This window comes from Solanum tuberosum, unplaced genomic scaffold, assembly GCF_000226075.1.
Source record: "Solanum tuberosum cultivar DM 1-3 516 R44 unplaced genomic scaffold, SolTub_3.0 scf00183, whole genome shotgun sequence".
Taxonomy (NCBI): domain Eukaryota; kingdom Viridiplantae; phylum Streptophyta; class Magnoliopsida; order Solanales; family Solanaceae; genus Solanum; species Solanum tuberosum.
Genome location: NW_006239110.1, coordinates 463,596 through 488,148, shown reverse-complemented (window position 1 = coordinate 488,148; position 24,553 = coordinate 463,596). Strand labels below are relative to the sequence as shown.

Genomic DNA, 24,553 nt, shown 5'->3' with positions numbered 1-24,553 from the left:
ATTAAACTACTTTCTAAATAACGTAAGACTTTTTTCTTATTTTTACAAATACCAACACACAAAAGAAAAACAAAAGGTTTTCGTTTATAGCTGTTATATGACATATAGACTACAGCCGAAGAAGAGAGCTAGCAACAGAGAAGAAATTTCTATAATTCGTTCATCCATTAAACAACTTTAAAATGCCTAAAAGTTAGGATAATTTGAACTACATTTAAACTGGGAAAAAAACTACATTTAAATTCGAAAAAAAACTACATTTAAAAAAACGATAAAGCCACTCAATTTACGCGACTCTAGCAACTTTAGAATCAACTAAAAACGCTGTTAAATTTAAACAAAAAGTGTTCATTCCGGAAGTCCAACCAAAATAGGAGGACTACTTTGAGCGATAACAGCAGCTAGGAAAAGTGCATGACCAAAGCTATAATAAAAATTAAAATAAGGGCTTACCTACGACAAGACTTGAAGTACAGTGTATTTTACATTTTTATAAACTGGAGTCTATCTATTCTAGTATAATACAACAGGGCCATGGGATTGGCTCAATTTTCTGTTTCCAAAGGAAGGCCCAAGCGAACATGGCATTTTATGATTGACGGGGGAGGATGAGAATGGAGGGATCCTACATCAATCCCCACCTTCCAATTCACCCTCAGAAAACGCAGAAACAGAAGAAAAAGAAAGCCAATAGATCAAAATGATATTGGTTTGAATCATGTCAGAACATGGCGCGCCTAACCCAGCAGAAGAGACGATAATATCTCACCCATAGTTTTTGCATCACCTTCATTCTCAATTTGGGCTCCAGATTCAAGTATAGCTGCATCCAATGTAAGTTTTCGCTTTGCAATCTCATATACATTCTCATCAACAGTATTCCTAGTCACAAGCCTTCCAGGAGAAAGCCAAAAAGGAAACGTGTGAACTACTAGAATTTCAATGTGAAAGTGATACAAAAGAAAAGGTCAAACACATACACAACCCCTTTAACTTGCCTCAAAATTTCATTTTTGTACTTCAACTTAGCCTTGTTCCATTGTAACCTTCCAACTCCATTTCTCATGTACCATTTAAGTACAAAAAATTTTTACCCAGTACTAAATGTTCAATGCATGTTGGACAAATAACATCTAATTTAATAATGTCATGTGTTTTGTTTTCTCCAAGTTATTCAAATTTACTTGGTATTTTACATTAATTGTATTAATTTATCATCTTTAAGCAATACAAGAATATATATTACTTAGCTATATTCAATTGATTACATAATTTATAGTTGAGATTGATTAGTGAAACAAATTAATATAAACATCTTTATGTTATTACAAATATATCCATCTTTTTGAATTTATATGGCATCAACAAAATATTTAGACACCATTTGAGTAAATTATAAATCTAAATTTTGATATGATATCGTTCTCCTCAATCTAACTCTTTACTTATTATTTTAACATTTTATTTAATACTTTATAACGTAGAATATAATTGATATTTAAAATTTTATACATACAATGAATTATGTAAATTAAAAGAAGGGAAAATTATCTTTAACATAGAGAGAGTTAAATAGAAAAGGAGGTACATGAAGAAAACAAATGGATAAGTAAAGTAGATGAAGGAAAAATGAGGTTGAAGAGAAGATAGAGAATAAACAGCGAAGAAGGTTGTTGACGATAAAAATATTGAATATTAAGCTTAAAAAGGATCCATCACGGGTTTTAATAGGTGAACAATTTCATTTGTCTGTTCAGTCAATTTTTTGTGTTTAAATGGTACATTAAAAATGGAATTGGAGGGTTAAAATGAAACAAGGCTAAGGTGGAGAGCCAAAATGAAATTTAGGGACAAGTTAAGTATGTGTTTGGCCAAGAGAAAACCAAGATTATGAAGTCAACACACACCTGTATACTGTAACTGGTTTGTTTTGGCCTATCCGGTGGCAGCGATCTTCAGCTTGCCGATCTATTTGTGGATTAAAATCCATGTCATGTATGATAACAGTATCAGCTCCTGTCAAGTTTAAACCCTGTCCTCCAGCCCTTGTGGAGAGCAAACATGCAAATATGGAAGTGTCCTTATTGAAGGTGTCAACAATTGTCTGTCTCTCCGTCACCTGAGTACTGAAAAATGATGAAATTTAATCAAGACACCATGGTTAGGAAGACAGTAAGAATTCCTCCCTCAATTCTATTACTTAACACTTCTCATGAAACAGTAACGAAGTAATAAGAATGATTACTTGACTTAGCAACCAAACTTCTTTTTCCATCGACATCCAGAGCATGGTCAAATGATTAGAAAGTGTATAAAACTAGAATATCAATGTATGGTGTGCAGATCTAGAACTGTCTTATGTGGAACATTAATCCTTCATTCTAATTTTTAGAACATAGTATAGTCACGTGCTATCATACCTCAACCAAAGAAATATTTACTCGACATGCAAAATGATAGAAATCTATTTTAATTATGATTTCTTCAATATAAAACTTAATCAAATGAAAAAGGAAAAAATTAGCATCCTATATTGAACATGTAATCCATAAATATTACATTCAAGTGCATCACATTACTGATTTACACCCTTTTTATTCTCTACACTTTCACGCTTGACATATGCAAAGTCTCCATGGCTAAGTTGTTCGGACTCAGGTGCGGGTGTCCGATACGGGTGCGGATCTAGAGGTACGATCCTTCATGATCTAATTTTTAAGATTCAGGGATATGGATCTATGTATGCATACGGGTGCAGGGATTTGCCTAAAAATAATTAAAATATCTAAAAATAAAGTTATATAACCTAAATCATGAATCCATGTAGTCCAGTTGATGTTTCTATATACATGAGCATTGTAGGAAGTCTCCAATATCTCACTCTAACTAGACTTGACATATAACATGCAGCCAACTTGGTTAGTCAGTTTATGCAAACTACAAACAATGAGCATCTTCAAGCTGTGAAAAGAATTATAAGATATGTGAAGGGTATTTGACAATATGGCTTGAGGCTTCTTGCAAGATAACCTCTCAGATTATATGGGTTTTCAGATGCAGATTTGGGGAGTTGTGCTACAACAAGAAGGTCAACTACAGGATACATGTTTACCTAGGTGCAAACTGCATATCTTGGGCCTCCAATAAGCAACACAGTGTCAAGGTCTAGTGCTGGGGCAGAATACAAGGCACTTACCTCTACTACAGCTGAAATCACCTGGATCACCTACATCCTAAGAGATATTGAGGTTTACTTGAAGACAGCTCCTACATTGTTTTGTGACAACATCAGTGCATTATACATGACTATAAATCCAGTCTTATATGCTAGAACTAAACATGTGAAATGGATTATCACTTTGTTAGGGAGAAGATAACCCGAGGAAATCTTGTCACGTGCTTTGTTCGATCAAAAGATCAGCTAGTTGACACTCACACCAAGACATTGACAAAGCAAGAGTTTACAAAGTTTCGAAGCAAGCTAGGAGTGAGTCTTCCACCTCTCACTAGCTTGAGGGGACATGTTGCGACATAGAGTTAGAATAGAAGTAGTATACCTTGTATCCTAACCCTAATCCCATTGTAACTCTAATGTATCTCCTTAGCTTTGTAGTTGTAACAGGACTCTACTTGTGGTTGTATGTAGGACTCTACTTGTTGTTGTATGTAATTGTATATGGGGTCGTTCGGGATAGTATATTAGAAGAAATAATGCATGCATTACCTTGTGTATTAGTAGTACTTTGTTTGATACACTTTTTCAACCTACGTATAACTAATGCACACTATTGTGTATTGAAGTGTGTATTACTTATACATGAAAATCCATAGTATTAGTAATGCAAGGAGTTTTAATGCATGCATTAGCATGGTTAAAGACCCAAATTGTCTTTCAAAATCTTTTTTGCATCTTTTCCACCATATTTGTGGAGGGTATTTTTGTAAATGAATATTTTTGAAAAATAATTATGCAATGCATGCTATTTTTAATACATCAAACCTACAATGCATAAGAAATAATCTTTGTATAATTAATGCAAGCATGCTAATACAAGTCTTACTAACACAAACATTACTAATACACTCTAGTTAGCATTATTCTTATAACACCCTACCAAACGACCCCCCAAGTATCATACATATTGTACATAATGATTATTAAGAAATAATATCCTCCTTCTCTCTGGCTTTGTGTTTCTACTGCACCTATGAACTTGAATAATTGTTTCTTCGACCTTCAACTAAATGAAATTATGATCAATCTCCACATGTTAGTCTAATCATGTTGTATCACATTTTCTGCAATCTTAATAGCACTGATTGTCACAGTATAATTTCATAGAACCTTCATGAGGGAAACCAAGTTACCGCATAAGCCATTTCAACCATAATAGCTCCTGAATTGCTCTAACCATTGATATGATTCAGCTTATGCGCTAGACAAGAAACCAACCTTTTGTTTTTAACTCTTCCACGTAACTAGCACCTCCAACAAAGGTAAAGCACCCAGTTGTTGAGTGTCATCTCTCTCCTATGGCAACTCAATCCAAGTCATAATAACCATTTATAGTTGTACTATGATTCTTAAGCATAGTGCCTTACCCTAGTGTTGACTTCAGATATCTTACAATCCTTACAACATAATTCGTACAATCCCCCTTACTTTTTATTTTTTGACTTAAAAGTCATTTAAGTTTGACTTTTTTTATTTTTGACTTAAAAACTACTTTTTTAAGCCAATCCAAATGGGCTCTAACTGCATAAGCAATGTCTGGTCAAGTGTGATTAATAAATCAAGCGTCCAATCAACCTTTTTTTTTTTTGAAATTGGTAACTTTGTCTATTCCTCAAAAGTCAGTACTAAAACTGTACTGGTCAGTATTTACAACATGTACTTCAAATCCTACTATCTTTTACTAAATTGAGTCTAGTACATCAATTATGGAGATAGTATCATTTGAGTATAATTGATTACACCAAAAACATAGTAGCATATGACAATTTAGTTTGACTTTTTGCATACTATTCTCAACACTATCAAAAGCTCTAGAGTTTCTTTCCTTCCATATTGCCCACCATATACTTGCTGAGACAATTCTCCATCTGTCTCTATTCTTGGATTGCTTTCCTGCTTCCTCCCAACTCTGGATTGCTTATGTGATCTTGGCAGGCATGGTCCATGACATACCCTTAAGATTTAGGAATAACCTCCATAGTTGGCCAGTGATCTTGCAGTATAGAAAGAGATGGTTAACTGTCTCAGCATTTTCCTCACAGAAGAAACATCTAGAACATAATGGTATCCCCCTTCTCTTTAAGTTGTCTTGAGTCAGTACAACCTCCTTGGCTAACAACCAGACAAAACATGTCACTTTGAGTGGAATTTTTGATTTCCAGATTCCTCTCCATGGTCAGTGACTTTAAAGCTGATTAGTGTGGTTCAACCAGTTGTATGCACAACCCACCTTAAAGCTGCCCTTTCGATTGCCTTTCCACCACAAATGTCTTGACCTCCTTCCAATCCATTAAATTGCCCAATGGTGTTGAAAAAATCTGTTACCCTTTGAATCTCCCAATCATTTAATTGTCTTCTAAAGATGAAGTTTCACCCTTAAGGAGTCAAGTGATCTACTATGGTCTTCTGTTGGTGAGATACTAGAGAATATATATTAGGATACAAGACCTCTCTTTCCAAAATTCTGTTTTCTCTCCATTCCTCACTTTGATCTTCGTGTTAGCCTTAAACTCAGACCACAGAGATCTAATGGACCTCCATACACTAACCCCATATGGTGTAGTCACTTCTTTGGTCATCCAATTATCTTCCTCTTCATATTTTGCCTCAATGACTTCCTTCCGGTAGGACTGTTCTTCATTATTGAACTTCCACAACCATTTCATCATAAGGGCTTTGCTTTGATTCATCAAATTCCTTATTTTGAGACCTCAATGCTTCTTTCCCACCATCACAGCATCCCATTTAACCAAGTTGTAGCCTTTGCTCTCACTGTTTCCTTGCCATAAAAATTTTCTTTTGATTTTATCCAACCTAGTGATTACACTGGTGGGAATTGGGAATACTAACATCATATAGGTTGGTAGTGAATCAAGAACAGAATTAATCAAGGTCAACCTGCCACCCGTAGAGAGATATTGTGATTTCCATCTTGCGAACTTCATTTCACATTTCTCAACCACATTGTTCCAGATTTCATATGACTGAGATTTGGCCCCCAAAGGCATCCCAAGATATAATGTAGGCAGTGCTCCAATTTCCCCTCCCAGAACAGCATTTAAAGCTTCCATGTTGTGTACTTCAGTAATTGGATAGAGGTGGCTTTTCCTCCAATTAATGTATAGACCAGAGAACCCTTCAAACAACACTAGGATCACCCTCAACAACTCTAGTTGGCCTTCATCAGCATCACATAATAACAATATGTCATCCGCATATTGTAGATGGGTAATTTCCACATTATCTACTCCAGGTCTGCTGACCTCAAAACCTCTGAGCCATCCCCTCACTTTAGCTGATTTGATCATATTGTCCAGCCCTTCCATAGCAAGTAGGAAAAGGAAAGGAGACAAAGGGTCTCCCTGCCTCAGTCCCCTCTTTGCACTAAAGAAACCAACCAGGGATCCATTCATAACTACTGAGAATCTCACAGTGGTGATACAATGTCTGATCCATTGGATCCACTTCATCCCAAATCCCAATCTCCCCATTGTGGTCAAAAGATATTCCCAATTAACATGGTCATAGGCTTTTTCCATGTCTAGCTTACAAAGTATTCCTGGAATCTTTTGCTTTTGTCTGGAATCTGCTGCCTCATTAGCTATCAACATTGCATCCATGATTTGTCTTCCCTGGATAAAAGTCATTTGTCGGGAATCCACAAGTTTAGCCATTACCCCTTTCATTCTCTCTGTCAGAACTTTAGCATAAAGCTTGTAGATGCTGCCTATTAAGTTGATGGGTCTGAAATCTCTCAATTCTTTAGCACCCTTCTTCTTTGGGATGAGAGTAATAAATGTTGCATTCAAACTTCTTTCAAACACTTCCTGCTCATATAAGTTTTGGAAAGCTTTCATGATGTCATCCTTTACCACCTCCCAACATTTTAAGAAAAAACCCATGGTGAATCCCATCAGGCCCAGGTGCTTTATCAATTGCACACATTTTCAGACATTTTTAGGACTTCACTCTCCTCAAAGTTCCTTTGCAGATTCTCCTTTTCCTCCTCTGTTAACCCGGGCAATTAGCATCAGTATAGGCAGGTCTCCAGTTAGTAGTCTCAGTATATAGCTTCTTGTAGAAGTCTACTATCTCTCCTTCAATTCTTGTAGGATCTTGGGTTAGTTCTCCTTGGATTACTAGTTCATCAATGTTGTTGCACCTCTTGTGTGCATTGGCCATTTTGTGGAAGAACTTGGTGTTCCTGTCCCCCTCTTTTAACCATAGTGATCTTGATTTTTATCTCCATGAAATTTCTTCATATTTGAGCAATTCCTCGACCTCCAGTAATCTAGAATACTTCCTTGTTACCTCATCCTCTGTTAGTGCTCTACCCTTACTAACTTCGTCAAAAACAACTAGCTCTTTGAGTAAGTTCATCCTTTTAGCTCCCAGGTTCACTTGATCACTCCTGCTCCAAACCTTAAGCTTTTCTTTTAATGCCTTAAGTTTTGAAGCAAGTATGAAATCTAGTCTTCCAGAGAAGCTAAAAGTGTCCCACCATTCTTTGATTCTGTTTGTGAACCCTACTGTGTCTAACCACCAGTTTTCAAACTTGAAATAATTTTTGTTTTGGTTCCACACTCCCCCAGCAATGCAATAGGAGTGTGGTCTGATCCGAGCCTTTGTAAAGCTATATGTTTGATGTTGTTAAAGCTTTCATCCCATTCTTTTGATATCAGAATCCTATCAATTCGGGAGGCAATATCTTGATTGTCTCCTTTGAACCAAGTATACTGGCCATCCTCTAGTTGAGTGTCGAGCAACTTCAGATCTTCTATGAAATCTGAAAATTCTCTCATGTCTTTTGTTCTTCTCAAACAGTTTCTCTTCTCTGAGATGAACCTCACCACATTGAAATCTCCACACACATCCCAAGGTCCTTCTATTAAACCCCCTTATAGCCCCTATTTCCTCCAGACAAGCCTTCTTTCTACATAACAGTTGGGGGCATAAACCCATGTAATATGGCAACTGAAGTTTTGAAGTTGAGCTTCAAATTTGCAAGTTATAGTGTAGATACCAGTCTCCAAAATATCCCCCTTCCACACTCTACTATCCCACAACATTAGAATTCCCTCTCTAGTCCCACTAGCTTCCAAACACGCATATTTAACCCATCTCCCTCCCCAAATTTGCCTAACCTCCACTATCACATCCCCCTCTAACTTAGTTTCTTGCAAACAAATGATGTCTGCATTCCATCCCCCCATAACACTTTTGACTAATCTTCTCTTATCCTTATTATTCAGTCCCCTTACATTCCATGAAACCAATTTAAACTTCATCTATCACTAATGAGCAAGTTTTTTCCCCATACCCCTGTTTCCACTATTTTTAAATTTCACATCAAAGCTTACTAGACTTTTTAACTCTTGGGAACCTCTGCATCTTGTTTTCTTGCATACAGCCTCTACTTCCATACTCCTAGCTTGTCTTGAACTGTCTAATTGAAGTAATAACTCCAAGGCCTCCTCTTCATGGCCTTGGAAATGAACGCCCAAAACTTTTCCCAGTTTGAAGTCTCCCTCTCCTTATTCCTTTTTTCTTCTTGTTGTTGAATTTGCAGCGGTTCTGATTCCTCAATCTCCCAGTCCTTCATGAGAGTGATCGAACCATTAACCTCCTTTTTCTGAAATTTCCCCCCTTAGTTCATTATCCTCTGTCTCTATTAATTGGGGTTGAGATTCGATAATTGATTCCCCGACTATGTTTACCATCTCCTCCTCCGCATGGGCAATTTGATTCAAGTTCTGTGTGGCTGTTCTTTCTGTTTCTTGATTGTATTGCAGCTCTGGGAGTTCTGGAAAATTACCACTGTTAAGTGGTATTGGGCTTTTACAGTTATGTCATTAAAAATGACTTGACTTGAAAAGTCAGGCCCATTCTTGTAGAGTTTCCTCTTTCTATTGGGCTACTGATGGCCCAAAGTTACTCCCTCAATTAAATGAGATGTGTGTTCCACGTAGGGCTGACAAGGGGATCGGGTCGGCCCGCAACCGGCTCGAGACCCGTCTCGCCGGACCCGGTCCCGTATGATTTCGCGGGTTGGAGGGACTTCGGGATAGGGGACCGATTAGGGGCCGATTCACCCTTTGGTCCCGGTCGACCCGGCCCGGCTGAACCAGCCGGTTTAGCGGGATCCCCTATTTTTTTTTTTTTTTTTTGAATTATATCTGTTGGGGACCGTTGAAGCAACGGCTAGTGGGCCTCCCCAACGGATTTATTCACCTTTTCCACTTCCCCAACACCCCAACCACCCCCGTACTTTAATTTAAACCCTCAAGTTATCATAAATACACTTTAACCCATTTTTAATATTATAAATACCCCTCTATCCCTTATTATTTCTTACAAAATCATCTATTCTCTATATCCTCTCAATCTTACGTCTTAATTTTTGATTCCATTTAAGTCTCATATTATATCATAATACATATATTTCAATTCTAAATTTTCATATTATATCATAATATATATAATTCTCATATTTGCTATCAAGTATTGGAGTTCCAAATTACAAGTTACAACAAACTACAAGCTTCAAAAATCGGTTATAACATCTGCTATTAACGCAGACGTTTGGTACATTCGTTTCATAATATTTATATTTTATTTTTCGTCATTAATTTTTGTGTAAAAAAATAAGAGTAAATGTGGTGGTACTTCTAGAGTTAGAGTTAATACAAATGATTCTACTTATGTTGATGATACTTCTTATGATATTGATTCAAATGTTCATCTTGATCATGAAATTTTACAACAAATTTATGGTAATATTAATCCTTATCTTGATGAAATTCAAGTGAAGAAGTAGAATTTGGTTCGGGAGAAGAGGAATTAGAATATACACCTACTAGTCTGGTGACAAAAGTTTCAAATGAAACTGCAAATTTAACGGAGCAAAATTGTGGACGCCTACCCTTATACCTTCTACAAGGGAGAAGGTGAAGTATCAACGCCCTAAAACTTCTGTTGTGTGGCAATTTATGACTTTAGATAAGGAAAACTCTATTGCTATTTGTTATAAGTGTAAGCAACCTTTTAAACATAAACAAGATGGAGGTCAAGGTGGGACGGGAGGCTTAAATAGACATTTGTTATCTTGTGTGCTGATTCAATATAAAGAAGCTAAAGCATTAGCCGATAGAAAAAAGGAATTCCAGTTAATGATGTTGATATTAATGTTAATGAATCGGTAGGGGCTTCTAACATGGTTCAAGGAACATTAGATCCTTCTAACCCAGTGGTCCACTAACACAACGTAAATATGACAAGGAAAGAGATCGCGAAAATTTAGCTAAAATGGTTTCTGTTTGTGGTTTGCCTTATAGTTTTCCTTCACATCCCGATTTTATTGAATATATTCCACAAACTTATAATCCTTCTTTTAAAGGTTTTTCAAGAAATATTGTTAAAGCTGATGTTTTTTTATATCAAAGTAAACATTGTCAATATCTTCGTTGTTTGTTTAGCATATTAGATTGTAGAGTGTCTATAACTTTGGACATGGGTCGTAGTGTTAATGGACATGATTATTTAACTATTACAGCACATTGGATTGGATTGATCATAACTAGAATTTGCAAAAAATAATCTTAAGTTATAAAGAATGTGGATCCTCAATATAAATTACTAGGTGTGCATGGACTTGTTGAAACTTTTTATGATACTTTAGAAATTTTACCGGAAGAAATTCCAACTTGTGAAATGTGTAAGTCTAGCATAAAAGTAGAAGCAAAAATTTTGTATGAAAAATATAGAACTATAGGAAATACTCAAGGAGAAGTTGGTCAAAACTTCTAATCCTCAGAGTAAAGATCGAATTAATAGTTTTATGCGAGGTTTTCTTGGTCTTAATTCTACTAACCGTGATGATTTTTGAAGAATATCTTAATCAATCTTTTAGAAACAGTACCATGCAAAGCAAAGCCGGTATTTAAGTGGAGAAGGTAGAGGGGCGGGCCCATTATCCACCGAGTTTAGAAGGCTGTGATTGGTCCAAAGGGCTGGTCACAAACGAATTTCTTGGTTAAAAAAAAAAATCTTTAGAAACAATGGACGACGACGATGGCAATGTAGAAATATTAGCATGGTGGAAGAGGCGGCGGAAGAAAGTTTGGAAACATCAGTTTTATTTAGAGATTGGGTCAACATCGAGAGGAGGAATTATAATTTGCCAAAGTTAAGTTCCAAACAAGAAGCTTGGATTAATGCGCTAATTGGATCTAGTGATGATGAATTAGAGTCACACGAGTTTCTAGCAAGTTTGCCAACACCGAAGGATGTTACCGTCGATATGATACGACAATTAGAATTGAATTTTAAAGGAGAATACAAATATTAGATTACATCCGAGAACTAATTGAAACAGAACCCTTCCTAGAAGATGACTGCGTAAATTAGTTACTCCTCTAATATTTGTAACAAAAATTAGTTTTACATATTTGAACTTATTGAAACAGCACCCTTCCTAGAAGGTGGTTGCGTAGATTACTCCACTAATATTTGTAAATTGTAACTTCTAAGTTCTAAGTTGCAATTAGATTTTATTGAATAAATTTGAAGGTTTTATTCAAGTCTTTTTTATACAACTATTGTCTTGCATTTTAAATTTCAATATATACATACATATTTACATATATACTAAACTAACTTTAAAATACTTAATTTAAAAATTGAAATTTGACATTTGAAATTTCAAGTTTAAATACTGTTACCTTTGTCAAAAAAAAAAATTCAAGTTTAAATTACTTTAAAATATTTAAAATACAATTGAAAATTGAAGTTTGAAATTTGAAAGTTGAATTTGAAATTTGAAATTTGAAATTTGAAATTTGAAATTTGAAATTTGAAATTTGAAATTTGAAATTTGAAATTTGAAATTTGAAATTTGAAATTTGAAATTTGAAATTTGAAATTTGAAATTTGAAATTTGAAATTTGAAATTTGAAATTTGAAATTTGAAATTTGAAATTTGAAATTTGAAATTTGAAATTTGAAATTTGAAATAATTAGTTTTACATATTTGAACTTATTGAAACAGCACCCTTCCTAGAAGGTGGTTGCGTAGATTACTCCACTAATATTTGTAAATTGTAACTTCTAAGTTCTAAGTTGCAATTAGATTTTATTGAATAAATTTGAAGGTTTTATTCAAGTCTTTTTTATACAACTATTGTCTTGCATTTTAATTTCAATATATACATACATATTTACATATATACTAAACTAACTTTAAAATACTTAATTTAAAAATTGAAATTTGACATTTGAAATTTCAAGTTTAAATACTGTTACCTTTGTCAAAAAAAAAAATTCAAGTTTAAATTACTTTAAAATATTTAAAATACAAATTTGAACTTCGCAAATTTGAAACTTGAAACTTGAAGCTTGAAATTTGAAATTTGAAAACTTAAGCATTTTTTATTAGCTAAAAATGTTATTGAAAACCAAATAAACTAAAAATGTTATTCAATAACATATAATTTCAATACAAATAAACATATAAAAAAAAAATCCCACGTCCCGTCCCGCCAAACCCCGTCCCATCCCGTATATATAGTGGGACGGGATGGGACGTATTTTTGTCTCGCCAATCCCGGTCCCGGCCGAATCCCGGCCTAGGCATCCCCCGTACCGTCCCACAGTCCCCGTCCCCTTGCTAGCCCTAGTCCCACGTGTGGCCCCCCTTCTCTTCCTTTTACAGTTGTATCCACTTGTTCCTCTGATGCAAAATCCCTAAATTGATGGGATTGTACTTTTCCACAGGCTTTACTACCGACTTTACCACAACCTTTACCACCTTCAAACTGCTGTGTAAAGGCATGTACTGGGTATTTATGTGCTCTATCTTCTCCGACGACTCTATTTTCAGTTTGCAAAGATTCCGGTTATAACTCTACTTTGACTTGGCACTCAACCCATATCGGAAAGTGGAATATTACTCCATTTCTGGAGATTGAAACTTCTTTGGGAATGTTTCTTCCATCATTTGCAACTAAAATTCTTGCCCACTTCATATGATTTCTTAGTTTTGTTTCCTCCTCAGTGGCCACCCAACCTCCGCATAAGTTTTCGATTTCTTGAAATACTCTCCCCGACCAGAGATGAAGGGGGATTCCAACAACTCTGATCCATGTTTCCATCTTCAGAGTATTATTGGGGAGACAACCCACCATCGAATTACACCATTCTAGATTGAATCTGTGATTCTTCCAGTTCCACTGCCCTTGGAGGTTTGTTCTGCCATGTTTATGTTAGGGAACTCGAACAGAAACATACCTCCATATATTTCATAGATGTTAACTCCAAATGCCTTTTTCCAGAGTGTTGACGACCATCTTCTTATCTCAGGCAAAGTTGGCTTTTCCTTCATATGTCCTTCCAGATGACCTACTAGGCATCTTTCTAGAAGCCCATTCTCTTGGTCTTCAGCATGTGTGAAGACTTCAATAATGCTAGCATTGTTCGTAATCTCTGCCTCCTTTATAGTCTTTGATTGCCATTTACTATCCTTAACTGCTTTTGCATAAGGGTAGTTGGCTTTGGTTATTCTAGGAGGTCCTGGCACTTCCATTCTTTTAGAGCATTTAATGAACCTTTCAATTTTAAATGCTATATCGTGCCATCCCGCATTCAAGGCTAATTCTAGGATGACCAGTATGGACCTACCCCCATTATTGATGGAAATGATACTTATAAATCTTCCATGTTCATTATGTTTCCTAGTACAGAAATGCTCTGCCTCTCTTTCTGCAGTTTTCCATCTTCTGATTGTTTTCTGGAAGCTTCTCTGAGAGTGAAGCAGATCCATTCCATGGTTTTGCTGCTCATGGAAGATCTCCTCATCATCTTTCTACTCCTCTCAACCCATTCAAACCACACAGAGCTGCCAGTGCTCCATTTAGTGAGGTCGAAAGACTTAAAACCAGCATTGAAATAAATCCTATTGTCACCCATTGCAAAGTCTGAAAGAAGGATCTGAATCTCGGAAAACTATCACGTAAGGTAATAGTTAAGAAAGGTAATGAAAGGGAAGGAATGGAAATGAAGGTTCCGGCGAGAGAGTGCCAGAAAAAGAGACCCTCCCCCACTAGGAAGCAGGGGAGAGAGTTACCTCAGGACAGGTGCCTGGGAGCATTTTGATTCTATTTTAGTTTCCGTCCAATCAGCCTTTAATATCTCTCTTTATCAATAAGAACTTGATTAGAAAGTTCTTGGAGACAATAATTTTGCTCAGTAGGAGTATCAATCAGCTGCCACTCAAGCATACAATATCCTTCCAGTCTCCGTCAACAAATTGAAATGATGGATATTGATTATAGAAGCAACTCATTTACCTGGTCCCACGCAGAAGCGTATCCACGTTATACCAAGCGGTGTCACGTAACACCACTTCCTCCTAAATTTTTAATAAATAGGTAGATAAATAATACACAAAACGTAAAGTATATATAAGGAATGATGACCCTGGTTGCCATAAAAGCTTCCAGTTCTATCAACTGCCTGAATGCCCTTCTTGAGGACTTGAGTTCTATCCTCTGCTGCATCAATTTTTTTTGGCAAATTTTGGAGCCTTTTTTGTTTGCAAGTAAGGAGATTGTAAAGGATTGAACTCCTGACCTCCTCGGAAATAAAAATTTCAATTAAACCAGTAAGCCAAAGCCCGTCCCAACAAACTTAGGGGAAAATATATGGTATTACATTAATTAGTTTATTTGTTTTCTTCTTTAAATATGGAGACTGCTAGCAAAATATTGTGTACACCACTGGGTCCATTACTCCATTATAAGTTATTTCTTCCTCAAGACAAACATCTAACGTGTCATTGAGGATGAGATAGCTGTGAAACAGCATGCGCTAGAACTTAGAAGAATCACTCAAAAGGCTAGGCACCAAAGAAGGATCAGATAAGAAAAAGTAACATGTTAATACCTTCCATCCAGGCGCCTGTATGTAACACCAATAACATCTAGGGTCCACTCCAGGATATCAAGCATTGATGTCCACTGGCTAAAAATAAGCACTCGATGACCAGAAAGCTTTAATGAAGGGAGAAGTTTGGCTAATTCCTGCACATGGAGCACTTGAACTATTTTGAGCAAATACAGTAGAACTTAAAATGACTACAAGAAATCAGAAGGCCTGTGAATTTAACCTGACATTTAGCTGAAATCATAACACGTTCATCTGACAGCACTCCCTTATTACTATCGCCATAATAAAGTAAAAGCTGCAAATAATAGAAAAATACAAATCCAAGTGATCATCCAGAATAACTAAGGAATAAAGAGCTCAATAATTGTAAAGCCCCGCACTTTTGGGCTAAGGTTTGAACCGTTCAACGTATTTAATCTGACCCAGGAAATTTGCTTGAGCCTAGGTGTAAAGGTCAAGGTTCAAGTGTATCACATGTTTAAGAACATGAGCTTTAAAAGTTTTAATTTCTTTCATAAACTTCGTGTTGAGCCAAACTATGACAAACAAATTGGAATAGGGGAGTGTGGAAGAAGCCATGATTAACCTAATGCATGCAAGCAGATACGTTTGTAAGAAGAAAAATGAGTGAAATAAAAGAAAGTATACCTTGTGGATGGAGAAATCATTATAGCTCTTCAGCTCTTCAATTACTCTGTCCACTGTACATTCAAAACCAAAGACACCTTTGGGATGCATAACTCTAGCAATTCGAACAACATCATCATCTGTATAAATACGCCTCACAAGCAGAGGATGGTTTGCAATCTGAAGAAACCATAGCATCATTGGTCAAAAATCAGGAGTTTTGACAATAATAATTCAGGTGGATCAAGAAGCTTCAGCACCTTGCGGAATTCAAGAAAATAATTGGAAATTTGTCGTCTCGAAAAGACACCAGCAGCATTATTCAAACTAACAGGTTGCTTTGAAACACGAGCTAGAGATGCAGCACGGTAGCTTTCAATCGCTTCTTTATATGCATCTTCTTGCTGTTTCTCCATGCCAACATAACGAACCTGCAGCAGAAAGTTCTTTACTCTCATATACTGAATCGAACATGTAAAAGTTGTAGTGATTACAGGCAAACCCATGAATAGCGAAGTCTAAACATGAATAGACCAAAGATGGAAAAGCTACCATAAAGGAAAAAAGAAAACAAGGAATGAACAAAATACATACCATCTGTATTTTTGGTACCAGTTGTTTCATCACATCCGATTTTAATCTTCTCAAAATGAAAGGTCCAAGAATGGACTTTATTCGAGCAATTAACTCTTTATCTTCTGCATTCAATAGTTTTTTCAAGTCAACATCTCCTGTTTCAAATAGATCAGGCATCATAAACTCCAAAATTGACCACAGTTCCTGCAATAGAAAACCACTAACTGAACAACACATAATCAAACATAAAGATAAGCACTAATTGTGAAAACAGCGGCCAAAGCAGCAGATATGGCACAAAAGAAACATTACAAATAAAATAGCAAAGAAAAGATATTTTTTAAAAAATAAATATATATATATATATGTATATATGCCAAAGGTACTTGTACTTACTGAGAAATGTACAGCAAACACATGAAATTTTACTTACTGCCATGCAATAAAAATACTTAGTTGTACTTAGTGAGAAGCCATAGAATAGAAATACTTAATCGTACTTACTGAGAAGCCATGGAATAAAAATACTCACTTGTACTGCTGAGAAGCCATGCAACAAAAATATCAGGCTACCCAACAATCGAAATTAAAAGTTGTTTGAGAAGCCAAGTAATCTGAGTTTCAACTGTGGTTGATAAAAACTTCAAAACCCTAAATTTAGAATGACTTATCCTACTATCCACAAAAAAAGAGAATAGAGAATGAGCACTCATCACCAATAGAATCTACTCAGGAAATCAAGTGTAATAGAGCTAAAATGTCTCGTCGGACTTAAATATTGACAGTTTTTTCATCACATCCAAACATGGCAAAATGAGAAAAGATGAGGAAAAAATATATAATTGTTAAGATACAAGTATGACTAAGTAACGCCACTAACTAGAATTTCTAACTTATTGCTTTTGGCTTATAAGTCATAAGCCAAAAGCCAATCCAAACAGGCTCTAACTCACATTAAAGAATGTCCCTAACAAACATTAATTCTGACATATGATAACATACATATAAGAAGTACAAATGCATTATAAACGACAAATCCTTTAGCAGTTTAAAACAAAAGAGTTGACAGCTATCATACATGCAAATCATTTTGTAGTGGTGTGCCAGTGAGCATTAATCGCTGGTTAGCATTACGTGCAACAGACATTAAGTTTTTCCACCTATAGCTGCCTTTATCCTTTAAAGCATGAGCCTCATCCATTAGCACACAGCTCCAACGCCAGCGCTTCAGAATTTTGCGGTCATCTTTTTGCTGTGCACTGCAAGATTAAGACACAGGTCTAAGCCTCAATGACAAAGATATGTACATACTAGCTATGCTTCATTTGAAACAACAACAAACCCAGTGTAAGCCCACAAGTGGGGTCAGGGGAGGATAGGATGTACGCAGAACTTACCCTTACATTTGTGGGGTAGAGAGGTTGTTTCAACTAGACCCTCGGCTCATCAAAAAAAAAAGAAAAAAAAAAGCTCTCAAAGCAGAGCTAGGCTTGATTCAAAAATGAACGTTTAAAGACTTCTTTTCAACAAATATGAAAGTTTAAAGATTTTTTCTATATTAAGAAATCGTTTTCAAGTTTGAACCACTTGGAAAGCAAATTCCGTCTTCTTAAGTAAAGATCATAATCAAACATATACTAGAAAATAAGAAATCAAAATAGATTGAATGGAAAACTTTTAAATAGATTAACACCCCACTTAAGACTAAAGTGCAAGTATATACAGGGAATCCAAAAAGTGAGCTCATACACTAAGACTAGATGCCGGAGCTCATGTTAGCACGGGCCCAACATATGTTAATAAATTTATTTCTATCCAATTATAAGAATCTTTCAACATATTTCATGACGCTTTTTATAAAGTAACATGTGAAAAGATAGAAGTTTTGACAGCAGGGATTCAACAACTTATGATATAGTGTATCTTTTTTTGTTTCAGATTTATGTGACCTTGCTTCTTTTTTGAAAGAAATATGTTACTAGTCACTTTTTTAAATGCTAAACAAACCTTAACTAACATTTCAAAACTAATTGAACTTTAATTACTTTTTAAAATCTGAAAACATCATTTAAACTATCATATACCCCTAGATTAAAACGTGAAAATCTTAAAAACATCACATATATGCACAACTTGAAAAACAGAGCCTCCAGAAATGTTCTTAGAGTTGGTATTAACATGGTTCATACTCCAAAAGATATTTATAAAGTTTGAAATATGCAGTTCAAACTCTAGGTATTATTAGAAATCATAATGTCTCATATATATGGTAAATATATGTCTATTGTGTCATATAACATGGACATAGATGTGGTATAAAATACTCTTTCTATCCTTATTTTGCTTGAAATATAATAATCATGTATGTACTATAAAATCATCTTGGCAATTTTGATGCTTCATAATTAACTTAATACATAGAAAAATGCCTTTTTGACAACGTAATACTTATCTTAGTTTCTTTTTAGAAATTAAAGATCATGCATAATTTATTTCATCAATTGTAAGTATATTTAACTAATTTGACCACAAAATTGCAGTTAGTGGCGTTACTTAGTCATACTTGTATCTTAAGACATTACTCCTTATTTATCACAAAATTTGATCAGTTGTAACTTTTAAAAAATGAAGCTTGATAAGAAAATATTGATTTCTAACTAAAAAAGTAATTTTGAAGAAAAAGGATCCTTTACCAATATCTCTCTATCTATTTATCATTAACACCAACTACAGAGACACGTCGAAGCTATTATTGTAGGATATACTACAAAAAAACCAATGAGAGAGACAAGAAAAAGCTGCAACTGTCACATAAAAGCTTAAAAGGGATCCCACTTTTTTGATGAGTCATTCAAAAAGCCTGCAAATGAAGCGCATAGTGTAGAAATCCAAGTGAGGACCCACATTTTCAGCAAAGTCACTTATGCACTTTATTGTCCAAGAAAGAGAAAGTACGCACAAGACAACTGAATACAACATCTTTAAACCAAAAAAATTCGGAAATACCAAAATCGCCAATGCATCAGCAAGTAGGCATGTCACCTGCTTCTAGACTCTTATATTTAGTAGTAAAATACAGTGAAACTGTCATCTTTAGCCTTAAGATAATTTGACATGCAACAACATCATTCTTCTGTTGCCTTAATTTTCAATAAAAAAAAAATCTCCAAGAAATGGCAAAGACTTGCTTTTCCCATTGCCTCAATTTTCACCTTCAAGCGGTGAAATTCAAAATTGAGAGGTTCTACAATGGAAAGAACAGCAGTAGAGTATCTTCAGGAATAGGACACTGAGATTTGATTTTCAGCAAACAAAACAGAGGCTCTTAACAATGGATTTGCCTCCACTGATAAAAATTGAGATGCATAGACCATTAATCCAACTAGCCTTTGCAAGTTGACCAGCTTGGGAATATAAAATCTAATCTTCAGTCACTGATGTTTTTTTTTTCCTTCTCAAAAAAATAATAATTCTGGGGCTACTTGAATGCATTTCTTCTAGCAGTTCTTTCAGAGGCATATAGCAGAGGTTTCATGCTGAAGGAAAAATATGAAATCTAAAACACCTTACAGTGATAAATGACTAGAACATACCATAACCACAGACAATTGGATGGTACATTCCACTTCAATGCAAACTGAAGGTCATAAAATGATGTGCAAACCTGTGTCGTTCAAAAAGCGAGTAGCACACTAGGATAACGTTAAATGGAGGTGGCTGTCCAGTCCTAGCAAGAGAACTCAAGTCTTTTGAGTAAGCTGATCGTGCAGAACCATGATATTGGATCACAGTAAATGCCGGACACCACTTTTTTAGCTCTCTTTCCCAGTTCTCCAAAACAGAGGCAGGACAAACAATTAAATGAGGACCAGGATCATCTTCCAAATGCTTCAGCAATGTTAAGTATGTGATTGCCTAATAATGAAGAATAAATCCATCATTACCTATCACTTAAAGTCAAAATAAAAGAAATAACCTGCATCAATCAGAGAAATAAAAAGCTAGAACTGTGCATACCTGAATGGTCTTACCAAGACCCATTTCATCAGCCAGTATAGCTGCACAAACCAGCCCCAAAAAGTTTAAAGTTGAAGTACAAGACCCCACAACAGGGATGCATGTATGTACATTTGCCAAGCTATAATTTGATTATTGGTAGCATATCTTGGTCAGAAACATTAGGCTTTATGTCTATATGTACAGGCAAACAAAATGCTGGTCATGACTATTAGCTATACGCTAGAAACATGTTCATGAAAAATATAAAGGCTATTTAGGTGATGTGAATTTCCCTTGTAAACCAGCATAGGAAACGAGTAGTTTTCCTGTAAACCTTTGGGAAGTACTTTTAATGCATATAAAACAGATCAGACTCAGTATAAAAAACATGGAGTAGCAACAGTCTTGTTATTTTGTATGAATAACTTAAAACTGAATGGAATAATGTACTTTAAGCTTTAACTTATTACTTAGATATTGAGGAACACTTACGATCTCGATCCATCAACCAATTATGCAGAGATTATAATACAGGGATCACTTGTGTGATGACTAATACTGAGAAGATTGTTATGAAGTGAATAACAATTAAGGGATTGTCATATGGTTTGAAATAATACAGAGGTTGTCATTCAGAGATTGCCTACTTTTGGTTTTTAGATAACTGATAAACTACAGAGGGCTAGTGGTGTACGGTTCGAAACTTGATGGATAGTGGACCCACACATCACGTACTGCCCTCTTACTAGCATTATCAAAGGCACACCTATATTCTGAAGCTAGGTTCAAAACATGTGGAGCGGTTTGCCTCACTTTATGTGCAGTTCAATGTCATCATCAAGGTTTTAAGGCATACTTTTCCTTGCCGATGAGCCTGTTTTGAAGAAGCGACACTAAACAATTGATATTTCACTTAATCATTAAGAAAAATCAATTTCTTTGTTCATATATTTGTCATTCATGCTTATAACTATTAGAATAGGAATAGGAACAAGAACATATATATATAACTATTAGAATAGGAATAGGAACAAGAATATATATATTTTATTTTATTTTGAGAATTGGAAAACAAGATTTTATATATATATATATATATATATATATATATTTCCACTTAGAATAGAAATAGTATATAGAATCCTACTTGGAAAAGGATTGTATATAGTGTCCTAGTTGGAAAAGGAGTCTAATGTAGCGTCTATAAAAAGGGTCTCAATGTAATAATGTAGATATACAATACAATAATATTCTTCTCCAATACTTTCTCACATGGTATCAAAGCTTCTACGATCCTGATAAAGAATTGAAAGTGCTTCCGTAGCCGACGGGCAGTTATAACTCATATAGCCGTCCGTCTGGCCAATGATTATGTTAGCAAAAGTTGAAGCAATACTATATACATGAAAAATAATCATGCTGAGAAGGACTAATTTGAGAAGCATCCAGGACAAAGAAAGTAGCACAATGCTTCTTTCTAATGGCTTCTAAGATCTGATTTGTTTAAAACTGTGCAATCTTTCTGATGACTACTTTTTTATATCCGATTTGCATAGCACCATGCATCTTTCAAGCGACTACTTTCTCATATCCAATTTGCGCAGCACCATGCATCTATCCGATGACTACTTTCTCATATCTAATTTGTGTAGCATCGTGCATCTTTTTTATGATTACTTTGTCTTATCTAATTTGTATAGCACCGTGCATCTTTTCTAGTGGACTTTCTCTATCTAATTTGTGTAGCACAATGCATCTTTCCGGACAAGTTTTTTATATTTTAGTTGCATAGCATCGTGTATCTTTCTATGACTCCTCAAATTTGATTTGCGTAGTTCCGTGCATCTTTTCGATGACTCCTCAAATATGACTTACGTAGTTCCAATTTTTATCAATGTTGTGCGAAATCCAACACCACCTCAAGGTCCAACAGCCTCCGGCGACCAAAGCCCAAGAAATGTCGCCGATCGCAAATCCCTCACACCCGGCAAATCTAGGGTTCTATCAATCGTGTCAGTACATGAACCAGTCCAGTCAATTTTCTAACAAATTTCTTGTTCAATATCGACTAATCTCTTGATTTTGAGACGATCAATATATTTTATACTAGATTTCGAGCACTTTCCCGTGACCGTTGCATTGTTTCTGGCAAATGATTTGCCAACAGAGTTCTCTCCGTTTCAAATTTACTTGTGCCATTAAATGGGTAAACTCAAATATTTGGGTTGAATCACAGTGATACTTTCTATCCTATGATTAAACTAACATATGTCCGCCTTTTTCCATTTATGATTGTCGTTCTCCATTGGCCTTTAAATCAGTTAAGCATTAGAATGTTTTTCTCAAAGATGATCTCGATGAATAAGTCTATATGGAGCCACCACCTGATTTTGTTGCTCAAGGGGAGTTTAGTAGTCTTGTATGTTGATTGCACAAGTCACTTTATGGTCTAAAATAGTCTTCTCAAGCTTGGTTTGGACGTATGTCGATTGTGCTGATCACTCTGGTCAGAATTAGTCTTCTCAAGCTTGGTTTCAAAAATTCAGCATAATAATTTAGGAGTTTGGCAGGACTCATAGTGGAACTGATCATTTTGGGTCTAATCAACATTCTGCATCAAATCCTGCATTTCATGAGAGGACTAAGCACATTGAGATTGACTATCACTTTGTTAGAGAAAAGATACTCTCAGGAGATACTATTACAAAATTCGTGAAGACTAGTGAGTGATCATCTTGTAGACGTCTTCACCAAGTGCCTCACCGGTCTTTGTATTAATTACATCTATAACAAGATAGATACATATGACTTATATGCACCAGCTTGAGGGAGAGTGTTAGAATAAGAATAGGAACAAGAATAGTGTATAGAATCACACTTGGAATAAGAATAGGAATAAAAATAGTATATAGAATTCTAGTTGAAAAAAGATTGTAATGTAGTGTCCTAGTTGGAAAATGAGTCCAATGTAGTATTTATAAATAGGGTCTTAATGTAATAATGTAGATACACAATTCAATAATATTCTTTTCCAATACTTTCATACATTAACTATTAGTCTTGGACTAAACATATATATTTGTATTTTGTTCTCTTTTTGCGCCTTTTTCAATTAAATCCCACGCTTTATTTGTGCTTTGCGCTTATATCACAATGGATCTTAGAGCTTGCTTGTGCTTTACTTTTGATAACATTGTCTCTTACCACTATACCAAAGCTCTGAGCTTGCCAATGTACCACTGTCGTCCCATTCTTCCATGAGTTGGAGTGCATCCATCTTATTCACTGAACTAGCTTTTTTGATGATGAAACTTATTCACTGAACTAGCTAAAAGCTATCACTTCAGGTAGAGGGTTGAATATAATGCCTACATTAAGAGTTTTTTGCCTTCAAAAAACACTCTTATTCTTGAATTGCTATTACACTTCTTACTCTGTTTTATTCTACATATTTTAACATGTGTTAAAATATAACATGTACATACATTCGAAACGATGAGTTTTACACAACCAACAAAATATTGCATTAGCTATGTGAAGTTTAATACACCAATCGAACACTACATTAGTTATTAATGGACCAACCAAATATTGTACTCCCTCCAATATATGAGGCAATTTGACTAGGCACCGAATTAAAAAAGTGAAGAAAAAAAAAGACTTTAAAATTTGTGATCTAAAATAAGTAATAGATGTTTGTGTGACTAAAAATCATTTCATTACGAGTAACACATACATTTAAAGTTAAATTATTACTAAATAGAAAAATGTGTCATTCTTTTTTAGATATTGTTAGAATAGAAATAAGTATTTCCTACTTAGAATAGGAATATGAATAGGAATAGGAATAGGAATAAGAATAGGAATCCTAGTTGGAAAAGGATTCCAATGTAGTGTCTATAAATAGGGTCTCAATGTAACTATTTAGAAATACAATTCAATAATATTCTTTTCCTATATTTCTCACATGGTATCAAAGCATTGGTGAGAACAAACAAGTCACCGTATGTCTATGTCAATTTCCGGTGACTGTTGGATCTGATTTTGCTATTCTTTTTTCTTTCTGTGGTGTTGTGCGAAAACCAACACCACCACGAGGCTCGGAAAGCCCCCGCGACCAAACCCCAGCCAAAACCACCGGAAAACATCACCCCACGCGCTCTCACGCGCCGATCG

The 24,553-nt window shown here is 35.3% G+C and overlaps 1 protein-coding gene across 1 annotated transcript in view; it reads right to left on the bottom strand.

The window, feature by feature from the left end:
- Positions 1–304: 304 nt before the first annotated feature.
- LOC102600838 (protein CHROMATIN REMODELING 19) overlaps positions 305–24,553 on the bottom strand; it is a 31,519-nt gene continuing 7,270 nt past the window's right edge. The window contains exons 3-12 of the mRNA XM_006354908.2: positions 20,396–20,436; positions 20,043–20,293; positions 17,457–17,637; positions 16,397–16,582; positions 16,063–16,233; positions 15,824–15,982; positions 15,396–15,470; positions 15,173–15,309; positions 1,908–2,126; positions 305–894 (exon numbers count right to left, since the gene is read on the bottom strand). Coding sequence (XP_006354970.1) covers positions 738–894; positions 1,908–2,126; positions 15,173–15,309; positions 15,396–15,470; positions 15,824–15,982; positions 16,063–16,233; positions 16,397–16,582; positions 17,457–17,637; positions 20,043–20,293; positions 20,396–20,436 — 1,577 coding nt within the window. The 3' untranslated portion in view covers positions 305–737. The remainder of the gene's footprint in view (positions 895–1,907; positions 2,127–15,172; positions 15,310–15,395; positions 15,471–15,823; positions 15,983–16,062; positions 16,234–16,396; positions 16,583–17,456; positions 17,638–20,042; positions 20,294–20,395; positions 20,437–24,553) is intronic.